Source organism: Clarias gariepinus, chromosome 12 (genome assembly GCF_024256425.1).
Source record: "Clarias gariepinus isolate MV-2021 ecotype Netherlands chromosome 12, CGAR_prim_01v2, whole genome shotgun sequence".
Classification (NCBI taxonomy): Eukaryota; Metazoa; Chordata; class Actinopteri; order Siluriformes; family Clariidae; genus Clarias; species Clarias gariepinus.
In genome coordinates, this window is record NC_071111.1 from 4,102,501 (window position 1) to 4,118,479 (window position 15,979).

Below are 15,979 nucleotides of genomic sequence, written 5' to 3' on the forward strand. Positions count from 1 at the left end.
GTCGATAATAACCATGGAAATAATGTACATGCAAAATAGGAAAAGGAGAGATTATGTAAATGAGGGTTTTGAAAGTTTTCATTGTTCCTGATTACCGTGACGAGTTATTTCAAAAGAGTGTTATCATTAAAAAACTTATTAAAGACTTGTTTTATATGTCTTTGAGTCCTAGAACTTAGACCTACAGATTTAATACCTGCCCTTTAGCCACGTCGTCACACACACACACACACACACACACACACACACACACACACACACACAAACAAACTATGAGATAAATAAATGTTTAATTGACTCCACCCACTATTTTACCTTTTCTTTTAGATATACACATTAGGATAAAGACATAAAAGGGCCACACAAGTTTTCTTTTCAAACCTCGGTCCCTTTGTGTTTAATCTTTTTCTTAAATGTTTTGAACATTTTTTAAATGAAGTTGGCAAACAGCAGCCTTCCAGAGATCCCTTCCTTAGAGTCATCAGTCAGATTCAGAACGTTCACCTCCACTGACTCGCACAAAGATCGATCATTTCTAATGGACTGAGATTTAGTTTGCAGGCTCGCAGTCACGTTCAGTGTGTTTAACCAGTGTGTGTGTGTGTGTGTGTGTGTGTGTGTGTGTGTGTGTTTTCACGTTTAACACAATATCAGATTCCACATGAGAGAAATGATGGAATTATCGACATGTTTGATATGGTCAGAGGAAAACAATTCCATACAGAGTTTCAGTGTTGTGTAGATGGACAGAGTGGCTGTGTGATGATACACCAGTACTGCAGGATAACCGCTTTACATATCATATCATTGTGTTCCCTAAGCACATTCACCTTTAAACACCAATATTCACCATCAAAGATCAACATTTACCATCAAACACCAACATTCACTATCAAACACCAACATTCACCATCAAACACCAACATTTACCTTTAAACACCAATATTCGCAATCAAAGATCAACATTTACCATCGAACACCAACATTCACCATCAAAGACCAACATTCACCATCAGACACCAACATTCACCATCAAACACCAACAATAACCTTTAAACACCAATATTCACCATCAAAGACCAACATTTACCATCAAACACCAACATTCACCATCAAAGACCAACATTTACTATCAAATACCAACATTCACCATTAAACACCAACATTCACCATCAAACACCAACATTCACCATCAGTCACCAACATTTACCATGTGGAATGATGGTGTTTAATGATTTAATGGGGTTTGATTGACTATGTTGGTGTTTAATGGGGTTTGATAGGGAATATTGGTTCTCAATGGTTTTGATGAGGGAATTGGTTTTTATTGAGGTTTGGTGGCGAATGGTGGTGTTTAATGGGTTTGATTGGGGAGTAGTGCTTAATGGTTTGATGGGGGACTGTTGGTGTTTAATGTGGTTTGATTAAATATATTGGTGTTTTATTAAGTTTGTTTGGCATTTGTGGTGTTTAATGTGGTCTAATGGGGGACTGTTGGTGTTTAATGGGGTTAAATTGACTATGTTGGTGTTTAATGGGGTTTGATAGGGAGTGTTTGTGTTTAATGTGGTTTAAAGATGTACAGTATGTTGGTGTTTAATGGGGTTGCTAATGTTTACTGCCTTAGATGCTTTAGAACTCTGCTGCATATTCATTAATTAAGTGACATATTTAAATTTAAAGGTTTCTAGAATTTTCTTGGCCAATTATATGCTTCGTGCAGTCATGTAAGCATTTACAATGCAGTTAGGAAAAAAAAATAATCCAGATCATTTTAACAGAAATAAGTTAAGATTGACTGACATTATAATTCATTATAACATTTAGAAAGTTGGTGTCTGTTGGTTTTATTCATTAATATACTGTAGAGTAATATACAGTATAATACAACAGCATTAAATACCAACATTCAGTAAACACTAACATGCTAATTAATGTTCAGATTAGATTGCCCTGTTAAAGAGTGACTGTGCCATGCTACTTAGTCTGAAATATCAACATAACAGTGTATAGATTTCTGGAAACACCAGTGCAGGGTTTATGTGATGTGGTATTTATAAATCTCATTTGCTCGAAGTACAGTAAATTTAGCCAAAAAGGCAAAAATACAGGGCAATCTGATGGTAATTAATGTTGAATCTAAGTGTTTGATGAGGTTTGATGGTATTTATCAGTCATTTAACGTTAATAAATTTAATTATAACTGTTAACTAACTCTCCCATAATTCCTGATTGAGCCCAAAGACCCTGCAGCGAATACTCATTAACCTCTCCGGCCTGAGTCGTTATTACACACTTGACCACAATTATCTTAAATAATAAAGACAAAAAAGCGAGACAGTGAGCACTGCTGTCCGTCCGACCCGTCACTATCTTGTGCTAGTTTTTTTTTCTTCAGTAAAGCTTCAATTTGTGTCAATTTCATGCTTGTTTAATTTCACGCAGTGTTGAAGACTGAGTATTTACAGCAGAGTGAGATGAATATGACAGGCTTCTAACTGCCTCTTGTCTAAAAATGTAGTTACTTATATGGCAGTTTTGCAATTATAAATAAAGCATAACAGTGGAGAAAATACCTCTGTAATAACTGCATTTCTTTTAAAGCTGCTATTGAATTCATCTTGTTTGTTTCTTGGTAATTAGAGTTACATTGTGAATTAAACACTAGTATTCTCTATTACACACCAATTAAAACATTGAAAGCCAAAATAGCAAATCAAATGCCATAAGGCAATAACATTTAGTTTTATAACATTAAATTTTATTAAGTTGACAATGACATTCACAATACCTTGTCCAGGGTGTACCCGGCCTGATGCCCTAAGTGTCCTGGGATAGGCTTCAGGCCTCCAAGACCCTGAATACAGGATAAAGTGGTATAGATAATCAGTGAGTGAGTGAGTGAGGAGTGAATGAGTGAGTGAGTGAGTGAGAAGTGAATGAGTGAGTGAGTGAGTGACATTCATCATTTGGTATCAAAGTTTATAATCAAACACTTCCCAGGAAACACCAACCCACAAATACCCAAATTCTCCATAAAACTCTTCTGCAGCATTCAAGATCAAACACCAGCATTCACCATTAAACACCAACATTTAAGATCAAACACAATCATTATTCATCTCACAAAATAAATTCTTCATCAAAGTCCAGCATTCTCCAAACAAACACCAACATTCTACCTTAAGCACCGCCTTTTTCTATCAAACACTGAAGCTCTCCAACAAGCACCCTTCTCAATGAAACTAGGAAATGCTGGTGTTTTATGGCATTTAATGGGGAATGTTGATGTTTAATGGGGAATGATATGGAATGGTGGTGTTTAACCATGTTTAATGGGGTTTGATTTTGAATGTGAGTGGTATTGGGGTTTTGAGTGAATCTATTGGGGTGTAATGGGGTTTGGTAGGCAATGTTGTTGTTTAATAGAGTTTGTTTAGAATGGTGGTATTTAATGTTGTTTTACAGAGAATCTGTTGATGGGGAATGTTGGTGTTCAAATTCAAATGCCATGTTTGTATTTTGATTGAACGCTAATTGAATGTTGGTGTTTCATGGGGTTTGATGGTATCTTTGTTGGAATTTAATGAGGTTTAATGAGTAAGGTTAGTTTTTAATCGGGTGTGATGGGGAATAGGGGATGTTTTATGGCGTGTGTTGGGGAATTTCGGTGCTTAATGGAGAATGATGGTTTTTATGGGGCTTTTACTGGGGTATGTTGGTGTTTCATGAGGTTTGATGGGGAAGGATTGTGTTTAATGTGATTTGCTGGGTAATATTGGTGTTTGATATGGAATGGTGGTGTTAAATGGGATTAAATGGTAAATGGTGATGTTTAATGGGGTTTGATGGACAATGGTGGTGTTTAATGGGGTTTGATGGTAAATGATGGTGTTTATTGGGGTTTGAGGTTAATAATGATTTTTATATGGTTTGATGGTAAATGGGAGTGTTTAATTTGGTTTGATGGGTAATGGTGGTATCTAATGGTGTTTAATTGAGAAAGGTGGTGTTTAATGGGAGTCTGATGGTGAATTGTGGTGTTTAATGCAGTTTGATGGAGAATGTCTTAATGCTTTAAGGGATCCTGCAGCCTGCTGTCTAAATCCTCACCTACTCAACAAAACACCATTTCCATAAAATACATGGATTATTGATCATAAAATAATAAAGTAGCTCTGAATGTAAATGTGTGCAAAGTAGATCTACATCATTACCTTCGGCCCTCAGATATCTGAAATCACTTTGTTTACTTGAGTCTCATTATAAAACCTCACACTATTTCCAAAAACTTACCACAGCTTGCCATTTTAAGGCTTAAGCCACTCTTTTTCTTATTGAAGAGCATTTGAGGAGGGCAGACAGGTTACCTGTCTCTCTCTCTCGCTCTTTCTCTCTGTTCATCTCAGCATGTTGTATAACATGTCGTTGTGCCAGGGTTAATTGACCAACAACAATCTGTCACAACAAATTAGCCCGAGTTGAGGCACATTACTCCGCCGGATCATTTTACGCCGCCTGGCTGATTTCTTCTTCGCCTTTATTTTCTTTCTTTCAAGCAGCAGATCCCATCTTTTAGGATTTTTTTCCCCAACCCTTCACAAAACAAAATCTTACAGCAATGGAATTAATGGACTTTACATCAAATCGCCAGCATTATATTTGTCTAAAAACATCATAAACTCTTATCAGGCAGATGTCCAATCTGAGAAAAGGCAGGATCGTTTTCTTTTGTTCGGCTGTCACATTCGATAAGAGAAACGAGATAAATCAGAATACCACACTGTTCATGGAGAATGATTTCTGGGTGTGTGTGTGTGTGTGTCCTTGAGGACACGAGTGGAGAGTTATTTGGGACGCAGCAGGAAAATGTTTTAGTGAGACGCTTCAAGTCAGCCAAGGATGCGACTCCAGCTGTGAAACACATCTATGCATCCCCACTGTGAGAGTGTGTATGTGTGTATAAGAGTGTGTGTGGTCGAACAAGAGATAAGCGACGTTTCAGATGGAAGCACATGCTTGCGTAGTGCTCTCTCGGGAGAACACACACTCGCACAATGGAGTTAATTAGCAAACGCTTCAGTAGCTTTCAGGGACTCGGGCGCTTTTAATTAAGAAGGACAAAAGTGTCTTTATGAGTGACACGGTTGTGATGAAGGAGATACTCTGAATTTTTACGGCTCTACAATGCAAACTATTTCGCTGGAGAAGTTATGGAGCAATCGTCTTAATGGGCAAAGTGTTAAAACAATTTAATTTCCTTCGGCAGCAAATATAATCAAAACAGAATGAAGCAATTTGGATAATTGGAAAAAACTACATTTTAAATGTTCTCATCAACTCATCACACCAGTGCAATCATTCCAAATACGATTCCGTCTTCTATTAGAAAGGTGTGAGTCATATAGCATTTGTTGTTTTTCTTTTCTTTTTCCTTTTTTTCCCTCAAATTAACCACATTGTTCTCATTCCCGGTCTTTATCTTTATCTTCTTGCACTACCTGATTTTAAGTGTCTAATTCAGGACGTTTAAATGTAGGCTTTGTTTTTTTTTTCCTTATCACAAAGTATTGGCACCTTTCGACCTTGTCCATCACTGGAATTAGAGTACGACAGAGCAGTTATCATGTGGTTGGCGGTTTGTTCACAGTGCAGCCAGGCTCCTGAGATGGAAGTGCTAACTGTAAACATCTGGTTGGAATTTCAAACCCTTTGCTGTTATTCATTTCAACCATAACCAACAACCAATTATAAGCTAACTGGAGCATCATCTCGCACCCTGATGCGCTGATCCTCTGTGAGTGTGGGGTTTATCCTGGTTGAGGTTCTTCAGAAGCATGAGAACCCCACTTGAGTCTGAGCGTGTTTCACTGAAGGTCTCTCTCTCTCCCTGCTCTCCAAGTGAATTTAGGTGTGAAAGAGAATAAATTCAGCAAATTTAAATACGCTGTTTGTAGCTGTTTGTAGCTCACACAGATTCAAACAGTAATATATAAAATAATAATAAATTGTGTATGTGTGAGAATAATGTGTCTAGATAATAATGAGGTGAATGAATGAAATTTCTCTGATGAGCAAGCCAAGGGTAACGGCAACAGTGGCAAGGAAAAACTCCCTGAGATGGCAATAGGAAGAAACCTTGAGAGGAACCAGACTCAACAGGGAACCCATCCTCATCTGGGTGATAACAGATAGAGATGATATAACACCATGTGTGTTATGCAGCTGAAAGTACAGTACAATATAACAGAGATTCTTTAAATTAACATGAAGTCCACTTCAGCATAGGGATGAGTCAGTAGGTGCAGAGGGCAGATGGGGTCTGCATCACTGGGAGCACAGGAGCAGGATGTGTAGCTCCAGCCATAATAAGGCAGAATTCAGCTGGAGCTGGTCCTTCTCTGGGTGCCTTAGGATCCTCGCAGGGTTGGCCTTTGTCTACTGAAGCTGGTACAATCTCCAGATGCCTCGGGATGGGTAGAAAAGTACAGAACAGATGGAGAGAATTAGCGTAGTTGCCATTCAGGATAGGTGTACTGAAGTATGAAGTTATGGGATGAGTTACGCGTATGCCAGATTAAAGAAATGCGTCTTGAGTCTACTTTTGAATTGGGAAACCGTGTCTGCTCCCCGAACACTGTCTGGAAGGCTATTCCAAAGTTTTGGAACCAAATATGAAAATGCCCTGCGCCCTTTTGTAGATTTTGAAATTCTGGGAATTACAAGAAGTCCAGAGTTTTGTGATCTTAAGGAACGTGGTGGATTATAGCATTTCAGAAGACTGGTTAGGCATGTGGGAGCTAAACCATTTAAGGCCTTATGTAATTCTATTTTGTAATTAATTCTAAACTGAACAGGTAGCCAGTGCAGGGATGATAATATTGGGGTTATATGATCATATTTTCTGGATCTAGTAAGAACCCTGGCGGCTGCATAGATAATTACACAAAACACCAACTGTTCAACATGCTAGATTTTTAGACTAGTCAGATAACAAAAACAGACAAAAGCTCAGAAATGTAATCTGTATTTAATCTTTATTTATTTGTCTCTGAGTGTTAAGCAGTGGAGAATGTGAGATGTAGAGTCTGTCATTGTGGGAGTAAAATTCCTGAGGTTCTGGTGATTACGGGCGAGCGGTGGTGAACGTGGGGGGCAGATGTGTGATGGTGGGTCGGTGGTGAGAGAAAGAGAGAGAGAAGGAGGTGAGAGCCATGAATCAGAGGGACAGATGGGTAATTATGGACTGAGGAATTGCTTCTCCAAGGAAATCTGCTGATTGACAGGAGTGACATTCAGAACGGCTCCTGATTTCCAGCTGTTAGAGCGACGGGTATGTGATTCGGCCTCTTTTTTTAAATCTAGGGACGGACATGACGGACATAACCCTGCTGCTTGTTTTTCTTTCCCACTTAACTTCTGGTTTCAAATTAGAAAAAGTTATTTACGATACTTGATCTTTCTAGTAATTCTAAATAAAACTGATTATAACCCTGTTCTCAGCCTGCTGTTTTTAACAACGTGCTTATTCGGTTCTTTAATCTCAAATGCTCTTTTGGATGAAGATTAAAAAAAACTGAGCTGTAAACAAACTCACTTTGTGATCACATGTTGCAAACTTACTTTGTAGAAAGACAAGCTATCCAAGCAGGAAGCCTAACTTCCAATGAGCATTGCAATCTACAGTACAGTCAGGTCCAAAAATGTTCTAACAAACATAATTTATTTTGGAATTTGTTCTCTGTACACATTAGTCAAGACCTTCAGATTTAACTCAGGAGGGTTAACAAAACACAACAGTAATCATTTAGGAATAACAGCCATTTTCATCCACACACATTTTCATTTGGGGGGGCTCATAAATAATGGAACAAATGCCTGCCAAGCAGTTGCATGGCCAGGTGTGGCTTCATCACTCCATTACTAATCAACCAGATAAAAGGCCTTTAGGAGGTTTTGAGTGTTACATTTGCATTTGGTAGCTATTCACTTGACATGAGGTCCAAAGAGGTGTCTATGCAAGTGAAGGAGGCCGTCATTAGGCTGAAAAAAAACAAACAAAATAAACACAGTGATGTAGCAAAAACCCTGGGAGTGGCCAATACAACAGTCTGGCAGGAATTACCTGGTGAACACAGCAACAGCAAAAAGCCTGAAAGACCATGGAAGACAATCAAAGTGGATGACTGCAGAACTCTTTTCATCAGAGGGACAACCCATGTTAGATGTTTTGGAGATAAAGTCAGAGAGGCCAGATTGAAGTGGTTTGGACATGTTTAGAGGAGAGATTGTGAATATATCGGTAGAAGGATGCTGAGGTTGGAACTGCCAGGCAGGAGGTCTAGAGGAAGACCAAAGAGATTAATCCAGATTAATGGATGCAGTGAGAGAGGACATGAAGTTAGTTGGTGTGAGAGAAGAGGATGCAGAGGATAGGGTTAGATGGAGGCAAATGATTCGCTGTGGCGACCCCTGAAAGGGAACAGCCGAAAGACAAAGAAGAAGAAGAACTTCGAACAAAAAAATCTAAATTAAATAAAAAATAGGACTTAGCCAACAGCAGCCACTAAAGAACAAAAAACCTAGCAGATGAAATAAAAAGTAAGCAAGCACAAGAAAAACCTAAAAAGTGGAGACAAACAGTAAGCTACACTTTAAAAGTAATAATAATAATAATAATAATAAAATTTATGAACTGAAATATAAAACCAGTTTATCGTCAGTGGTACAGAAACCGATTATCTTTAAAATATATTATATATTTTTTAATTCCCTTAGAGAACTGATTCAGGATTGACAGTTTCTAACTCACAAAATCAGTTTTTAAGACAGATTTTCCTCTCACCTAAATATTTTTCTGTTCTGTCTGAATTTCCTCATCAGCTCTCGTATTAAATCTATTTGAATGTTATGAACCCCATCAGCGGCAGGAGAACAGACCGAGTGCCCCGGCGCTGCCTCTTCCCTCATCCATCACGGGCTTGATGCTGGGACCCAGGCTCTGTGACGTTACTTCAGACCATCGCTCACTGTTTTCCTCGCAGGAGAGCACGCATCGATTTTGTCAACAGCCCATTGATTTTTCTTCTGTTTTTTCCCCACCTCTTTGCAGGAGCTGTCTGAGCGAAGCTCATCCCGCAGAGACAACACTGACTTATTTTCTTGACGACAAAAATATATATCAAAGGTCTAAAATTGGAGCAGAAAAACTTTCTCAGGCTATTCCATCACGTCCGATGCTGCTAGGTCACGGTGATTTATATGGTTTTATTATGCAGAATTCTGCATCCGGATTCATTTTCTACAAGAGCAGCTCTGACAGTAGCGCACTCGTTCACACAACCCCATCACTCTATTTAGTATTATATACTGTATACCTTTATAGCAACACACATCAAGTGTTGTTCATTTAAATAGTGTGTCTTTGAGTACGTATACAATTCTTCACAGATTCTTCACGTTCCATTCCTCACTTTATTGTGCATCAGGTACAAAGTAAAAAGACGCGACATTTGCCATGTTTGTTCACAGGAAGCTGTACTTGGTGCACTCATCTTTGTGTGAAGCTGACACCTCGATGGTTAGGTGCTCGGTGTTCCAAAAGCAGATGGTGTAATTACTGTACACTTCTCTAAAAGGATTTTCTTATACAGAAAGAGAGCCTTGATTAATTCCAGCGCATGAGGAGGTGTGTCTCGAGTGTCTCCAGCATGTTGGGCCATGTAACATGGCTGCCGGTTTTAGCTCAGACTTTTGGCAGGAGGCTGTTAGCCCTGTCTCTGTGCAGAGGAGGACAGCAGCGTGTCTTCGCCTGTCAGCACCAGCTAAAGCTGTAAGCTGCATTTAATCAAAGAAAGACTCTAAAAAAAAAATGTTTACTTCCTGTCTGGAGTCGACGGTTCTATTGTTAGACACTGATGAGGGGTGTGGAAAAACTTTCTCTTTCAGCCTAGGCTTCAATCTTGCCTGAATGACATTTTCAGATTTTCCTTATCTCAAGAGGAAAGACTCATTTAGGACCAACATCTCAGCCACTGATTAAATAAACTCTAAGCTGCTAGCTGTTGGTGATTGGCACAATAGTGTCACGATCCTGAAAAGGTTCTTTCTGGCCGAGGCAGAACGCCAGCATTTGTTATTCTCACTAAATTGGCCAGGGGCACTCGCTCGAGTGTTTAAACATCTCTGTTCCTGTTGAGATCATTAAGCGGGCCCCAGTCTAGACAGCAACGTCTTCTCTTTTTATTGATCAAAGTGCTGTTAGAGCCAGACGGAACACCGCTTCCTCTAGGAGTCCGTAACGATGCGGCATTACAAAGCACCAATAATGCCGCTCGGGGAAAATGCTCTTCAAGAAAATAAAGCAGAGTGGTTTCAGTATACTGCTTACAAAATTTATAATGCCAGCCATCTGCGTAATAAAAAAAACTAAACTATTCCAAAACTATTCCAAAGAAACCCGAGTACGCAAGCAAATAATGCAACCAAGGAAGGAACCAACATAAACCACTCTGGCTCAGGCTCCGGTGTTAGTTGCACAAAGCAAATGCTAATTTATTGGACATTAAGCTACTCATCCTCGTATGTACAGCAATGTTTATTAGTCCAAAGAGAAACCTTATTTAAAAACAGCCAGGCAATTTCTCATGGCAGCCATTTTGGATCAGGTTCACTTTGCTAGCTGCTAAACTGAAACACTCATGTTAGTGGAGTTTATGTGACTCATCCTCATGAGTAAGGACCTCAAGGACTCTTGAGTAAACCCCCAAAACATGCAGAGTACTTCATTACACTGGCCATTTCGATAGTCATGTACTGTTAATGCATGTGGAGGTACTTTTACTTTAACACTTTAGAACAGAATCCAAAAAGGGCCAGTATGGATGCAGGCTTTCATTTAAACCAAGCAGAGGTGATAGTCTACTGAAAGTAAGTAAATAAAATAACAACTAAATAAACTGGTGGAATCAATATATATTGGGTCCAGTTTGATGGATCCAGTTTGATACCCCTGCCATGGGTTAAAATGTTTAAGAGCAGAGGACTATAAGGCTAAGAACAGAATCATTAGTATTGAGAACAATAGGATTCTGGACATCAGAATGTGGCACCAGGATCCTGAGAGCCCTGGGAACGACCCTGGGAACATAGGACCAGTGTAATCAGGACAGAAACCAGTGTCCTGGGTACATAGGAACCTAAGAGGGATGAGAGCCTTCTCAGGGATCTAACAGCAGCAGCTTAGCCATGCTTCTGAACCACTAACCATTTGGTTCAGTGATCCAGAGCTTAGCTGTTAAGCCACCCTGCCAGGTTCCTCTGCTGTAGTCCATTGATCTTAGAGGGTTGGTCATTTCTCTCTGCTTGAAATATAGGACCTTCTAATCTTAACCACCCTAGCAATGTAGGGAGGAATAGAATTATTATAGAACTCTGAGAACCTAGTGTACTACAGTATTTACACAGGAACATGTGAACATTGAACCCTGTGTATATTGGAACTTGAAGAAAACATGACCTAGAGAAACAGAGAAATCTAGAGTCATGGAATCTTGTGAACAAGAGCCTGCAAATGTTCTAGCTGGGTACCAGGTCTCTAAGATTCTTATGGACTGAGAACACAGACACTCCCTAAATCTGTACTAACCCTAGATATTATGTGTTTGTTTTTTCCTTGCAGTGCCATCATGGGCCATTGTGGCTATTGCGTTTGTGGCTGTGGTTCTTGTTATGTCCTGCTGCTTCTGCATCTGCAAAAAGTGGATATTCAAGAAGAAGAACAAGAAAAAGGGCAAGGACAAGGGCAAGAATGCCATCAACATGAAAGATGTGATAGACGGAGCCAAGACGGAGGTAAACACACTTTAGAACCACTCTGAATCCGGCTCTGCCTTGTTCTAATCAGTGGAGAATGCATGAAGACACTGATGCTGAAATCATTCTAGTGTTTTCTGTTATTGACTTGCATTTTAATGCTATTCGACTAAAAGTGATAATATTTATTATGCTCTCAGAAATGCAGTGATAAAAGAAAAATGTCAGTTAATGCTGTTGCTTGACTGCTGACTTTATTTACAGGATTGAACAACCTGGCATGGTAAATGGTACAAAAGTGTAACGAGCCTGTTTTCTGTTAGCTAAACATATAAACGTATATATTTATGTTCTGTACATTCTTTTGTTTGTTTTTTCTTATTTCATTGTTATAGTGATGCATATTATTATTATTATTATTATTATTATTATTATTGCTATACTATGAAGTGGGATCTACCCGGAGAAATGACAGTAGCTAATTAGTGCTGGGGAGCGAAAGCAATGGCAAGGCTCGCCCTCTTTTTTAACAACGCGCCCACAAATTATAGTGCAAATTGTAACAGCAGCACTCTGACCTCGCTTTGCATACTAATTGACACGTAACACACACAACGACACACTTTTAAATGAATCATTGACAAAGTCGCCTCGATTTGCTGTGTAAGGAGTTGGGAGGCCGGAATCACTTTATTTCAGATCCGCAATTGAAGACACACACTTTGAAATTCTCACACGCATGCACACACACACCCACTCACACACACTAAAATAAAATGTGGGCACTTACTTCATTAGCACTAATGTGATTTAATTAAAGCTGTATTTGCCAAGGAAACTACTGTACAGGAATTGGAATACTGGTTTAAACATGTTAGGACTCTGAGAATATAATATCCATGGAACACAAGATGTTGAAATGATTAAGGGATTTTGGAATATAGGATTTGGAGAATTCAAGGCTTTTCAAAATTTGGACAGGAATTTAGGATTTTGGGGAGTTTGTGACTGTTTAAGCAAGGAGGTGTTAAAGAAAATAAAAATCCATCAGGTCAGAGAGTTAAGTGCCTTTCCGACATTCCTAAATCTGATCCCTAACTGGTGCGATCCTGTGATTGTAGGAAATCACAGAGAGATCATCAGGAAGTTAAACAATGTTCAGTTCAGCTTTTCGTGGTTCAGGAGATGTCGCACTGTGTAACTTATTTGTCGGTGGATTGTATCTGTATGCAGATTTCCTATAATTGGCTATAATTTAACTACCTATAATTTATTTTAATTAGCTAATTTAAACTTGTCTAGTCCAAAATTGTCAGGATCCTGCTACGAAACTGGTATAAAGATCACATGCCCCTCACAATCCCCTGCACGTGGCAACACTGTGGCCCTGTTGTTGGTCCTAGAATGTGGGCTAAGTTCTAAGTTTTTTCATTAGCTATTCAAATATAAATCGATGGCGTGAAAGTCTCCAATATTAGTAAGAAGGATATTCTCAAGAACGAATCCAAAACAGGATTTGTCAATTGTCATCAGTCATAACATTCGTGATGGAAGAGCTTGGTCTTTTTGATTGGTCATTTCTCCCGGTGTACCCATACATATGTGTTTGCCTTGTGTGTTTGTGCAGTGTGTTTTAATTTGTGTTTCTTCCTTCTATGTCCTTCCTTATCTGTGTTTTGATGACTTTTCGGGATTGGCACTGGCGGTAGGTTCCTAATTGCTGTTGGATCTTCTTTTAGCCTGCTGCGATGATGTTGTTTAGCCTCTTGACTTAAAGCCTTAGAGAGAAATGCGTAATTCTGCATACTGTACACGTCTATCTACACTATATATGTGTGTAACTCTGAGTATGCACATATATATATATGCATAAATCTATACACATGAATGAACATAAAGCATTTGGGTTATGCTTGGACCAAGGCTGAACCACGTTGATTTCTAACTGAGTGCATTTTGAGCTGTTTAGATGAACGTTTTGTCATCACAGTCTTATTCCAACCACTTGAACTTTCGACTCTGACAATTCGTCCAGCGGAAAATACCACTCGACTCATTAGCCGTACAAATTATGCAAAAAGCTTTTTCACAATGACCGGCGTGATCTTTGAATCCTCGAGACACTCTTTTTGAAATCGCACCTCTTCCTTGAGGCTTTTAAAAAGGTCAGAAGGAAGATCACAGGAGATAGCAGATGATTAGGCAGATTTATATATTAAAAAAAAGAAAATCTTATATACGGTTTCTTCGAGTTACCATGTGCTCAAAGAATGTAGTGAAATTTTGCCAGACTAATGCTTTTATCCAAAGCGACCTACAAGTGAGGACAAATCAGCCCTCTCTTGTCCGTCTTTCTCACCCTTACAGTGGCTCTGTTGGGATTCAAACCATCGGGTTACTAGCACGGGATCCTAACTGCTAAGCTGCTTCTATTGTGTTAACATTTAGCCATGTTAATGCGTTAAACTCTCACACCACTGCATATTCAGTTTGCTTATTTCTTTATTTACAGAACTAAGCTAATCAAGATTTTCCTTGTCTTTATCAAAAATCACAAACAGGAGATCAGTTTTCTTAGATAATCAATGGATAATCTTCAAAAGTAACGCAAGATAAAGAAAATTTTGAGCTTAAACTTTCAGGTCGTTGAAGGAAAATCTTAATTAGCGGGTCAAAGTTGAGGTCAAAGCTGAAGAATGGAAATCAATTTTGTTCAGCCTTTTGCTCTGAAAAACAAAAAATTTTATGAACCTGAGAACAAATAGGACAGGCCCTGTGTACCACTTCCTGCTAGCATGATGCAAAGGGGTCAGGGGCATAGAGAAAATTTGTTTTTTTCCTTTTATTATCTTTTTTTTTTTCAAAATGAGAATGCTGTGCATGCTTTACTGACTAATCTAGACTAAGATTAGATTCATTAGATTCACTGAATGAGAGTTTGAGCACGTTTGAGCCCTCACACTTCAGACTAGCCAGAAATGAACGAACGCACAGTTACACCACACTCCACATCCCTTCTTCTGATTCCCCCCCTCCCCCAATGCCTGAAAGATTAACAAAAAAAAATATTCTGATCTGCTTCTGAGAAGCTCGATTTTCCCAAAATGCTTGCACCCCTGCCATTACACTCATCCACTTTGCAAATCATTTTTTGATTGGTTTTGTATGGACGACACTGTAGAGGCACTAAAAAAATGTTGATGGGGATGGGATGGGGGTCCACGGTTTGGGGTTAAACTCCATCACCGAGCATGTCGTGGTGTTGATCACTGTGGTGTTTTAGTGCTCGATCCCTTTATACAAGAGGTTCATACAGGAGACCATGGCTTTGGCGGCTCAGCTTCAGGAAGTGGGGCCGAGTGGACTGACTCTTGGTGGATGTCTCCTTCAGGCTCTGAAGGATGAAGACGAAGTGGAGACTGGACTTTCAGAGGGAGAAAAGGAAGTCGAGCCTAAGGAACAAGAAAAGCTGGGCAAATTACAATACTCACTGGATTACAATTTCACAGAGAACACGGTAAGAGTCCGTAAGTGTGTGTCTTGCTATGTTTGTGGTGTTTGATGTCCTATGTGTTCTCATTAAGGGATTCATTTTGCATCAGGACTGTTGAAATAATCGCAAGAAAAAAGCAGCCAAAAGGTGAGGAGAATAAACCATGGAGGTGGTGGACAGTCCTGAGAAACTTACCTGATTTACTTTATATTTCCACTTATTTTACTTTAGAATATCAGCTCCATTAAATCCGGGTTTCGGGGTCGAATCCCAAAAGGCGTTAAATAGAAAGCTAGTGCACTATGTGGTGAGTCAAATCAATTGTTCCACACAGCAAGTGGTGTCCTTGATCAGGGGTTAGAGAGGGATTTCAGATTCAGCCTTGTGTTAAAAGCTAGTTAGATTTAGAAGTGATTACTGCAGAGACAGTGTGTTGTCCAACTTTCATTGTTTTTGCTGAAAGTGCTTTTGGGTCACGTTAATTTCTAAGGACGTCAACATGCTATGCACCAAACAAAAGCAGGATACATGAGGTGGTCATCATGCATGTACAAAAAAAATAATAATATTAAAACACATTCCCCCAATCAACATTTTTAACCATTTGACCAGGGGTTATTAAAAACCATTAGGCAATTCCTGTTAGAAAACGTTTTTTCCCCAGTAGAGCAG

The 15,979-nt window shown here is 39.2% G+C and overlaps 1 protein-coding gene across 3 annotated transcripts in view; it reads left to right on the plus strand.

Moving 5' to 3' along the window:
- Positions 1-15,979, plus strand: part of syt1a (synaptotagmin Ia) — a 242,275-nt gene that overhangs the window by 190,010 nt on the left and 36,286 nt on the right. For 2 of the 3 annotated variants that reach the window (XM_053508374.1, XM_053508373.1), the window contains 2 exons: positions 11,681-11,853; positions 15,206-15,331. In XM_053508374.1, the coding sequence (XP_053364349.1) occupies positions 11,681-11,853; positions 15,206-15,331 (299 nt within the window). The remainder of the gene's footprint in view (positions 1-11,680; positions 11,854-15,205; positions 15,332-15,979) is intronic. The other variant, XM_053508375.1, reaches the window with a different exon arrangement.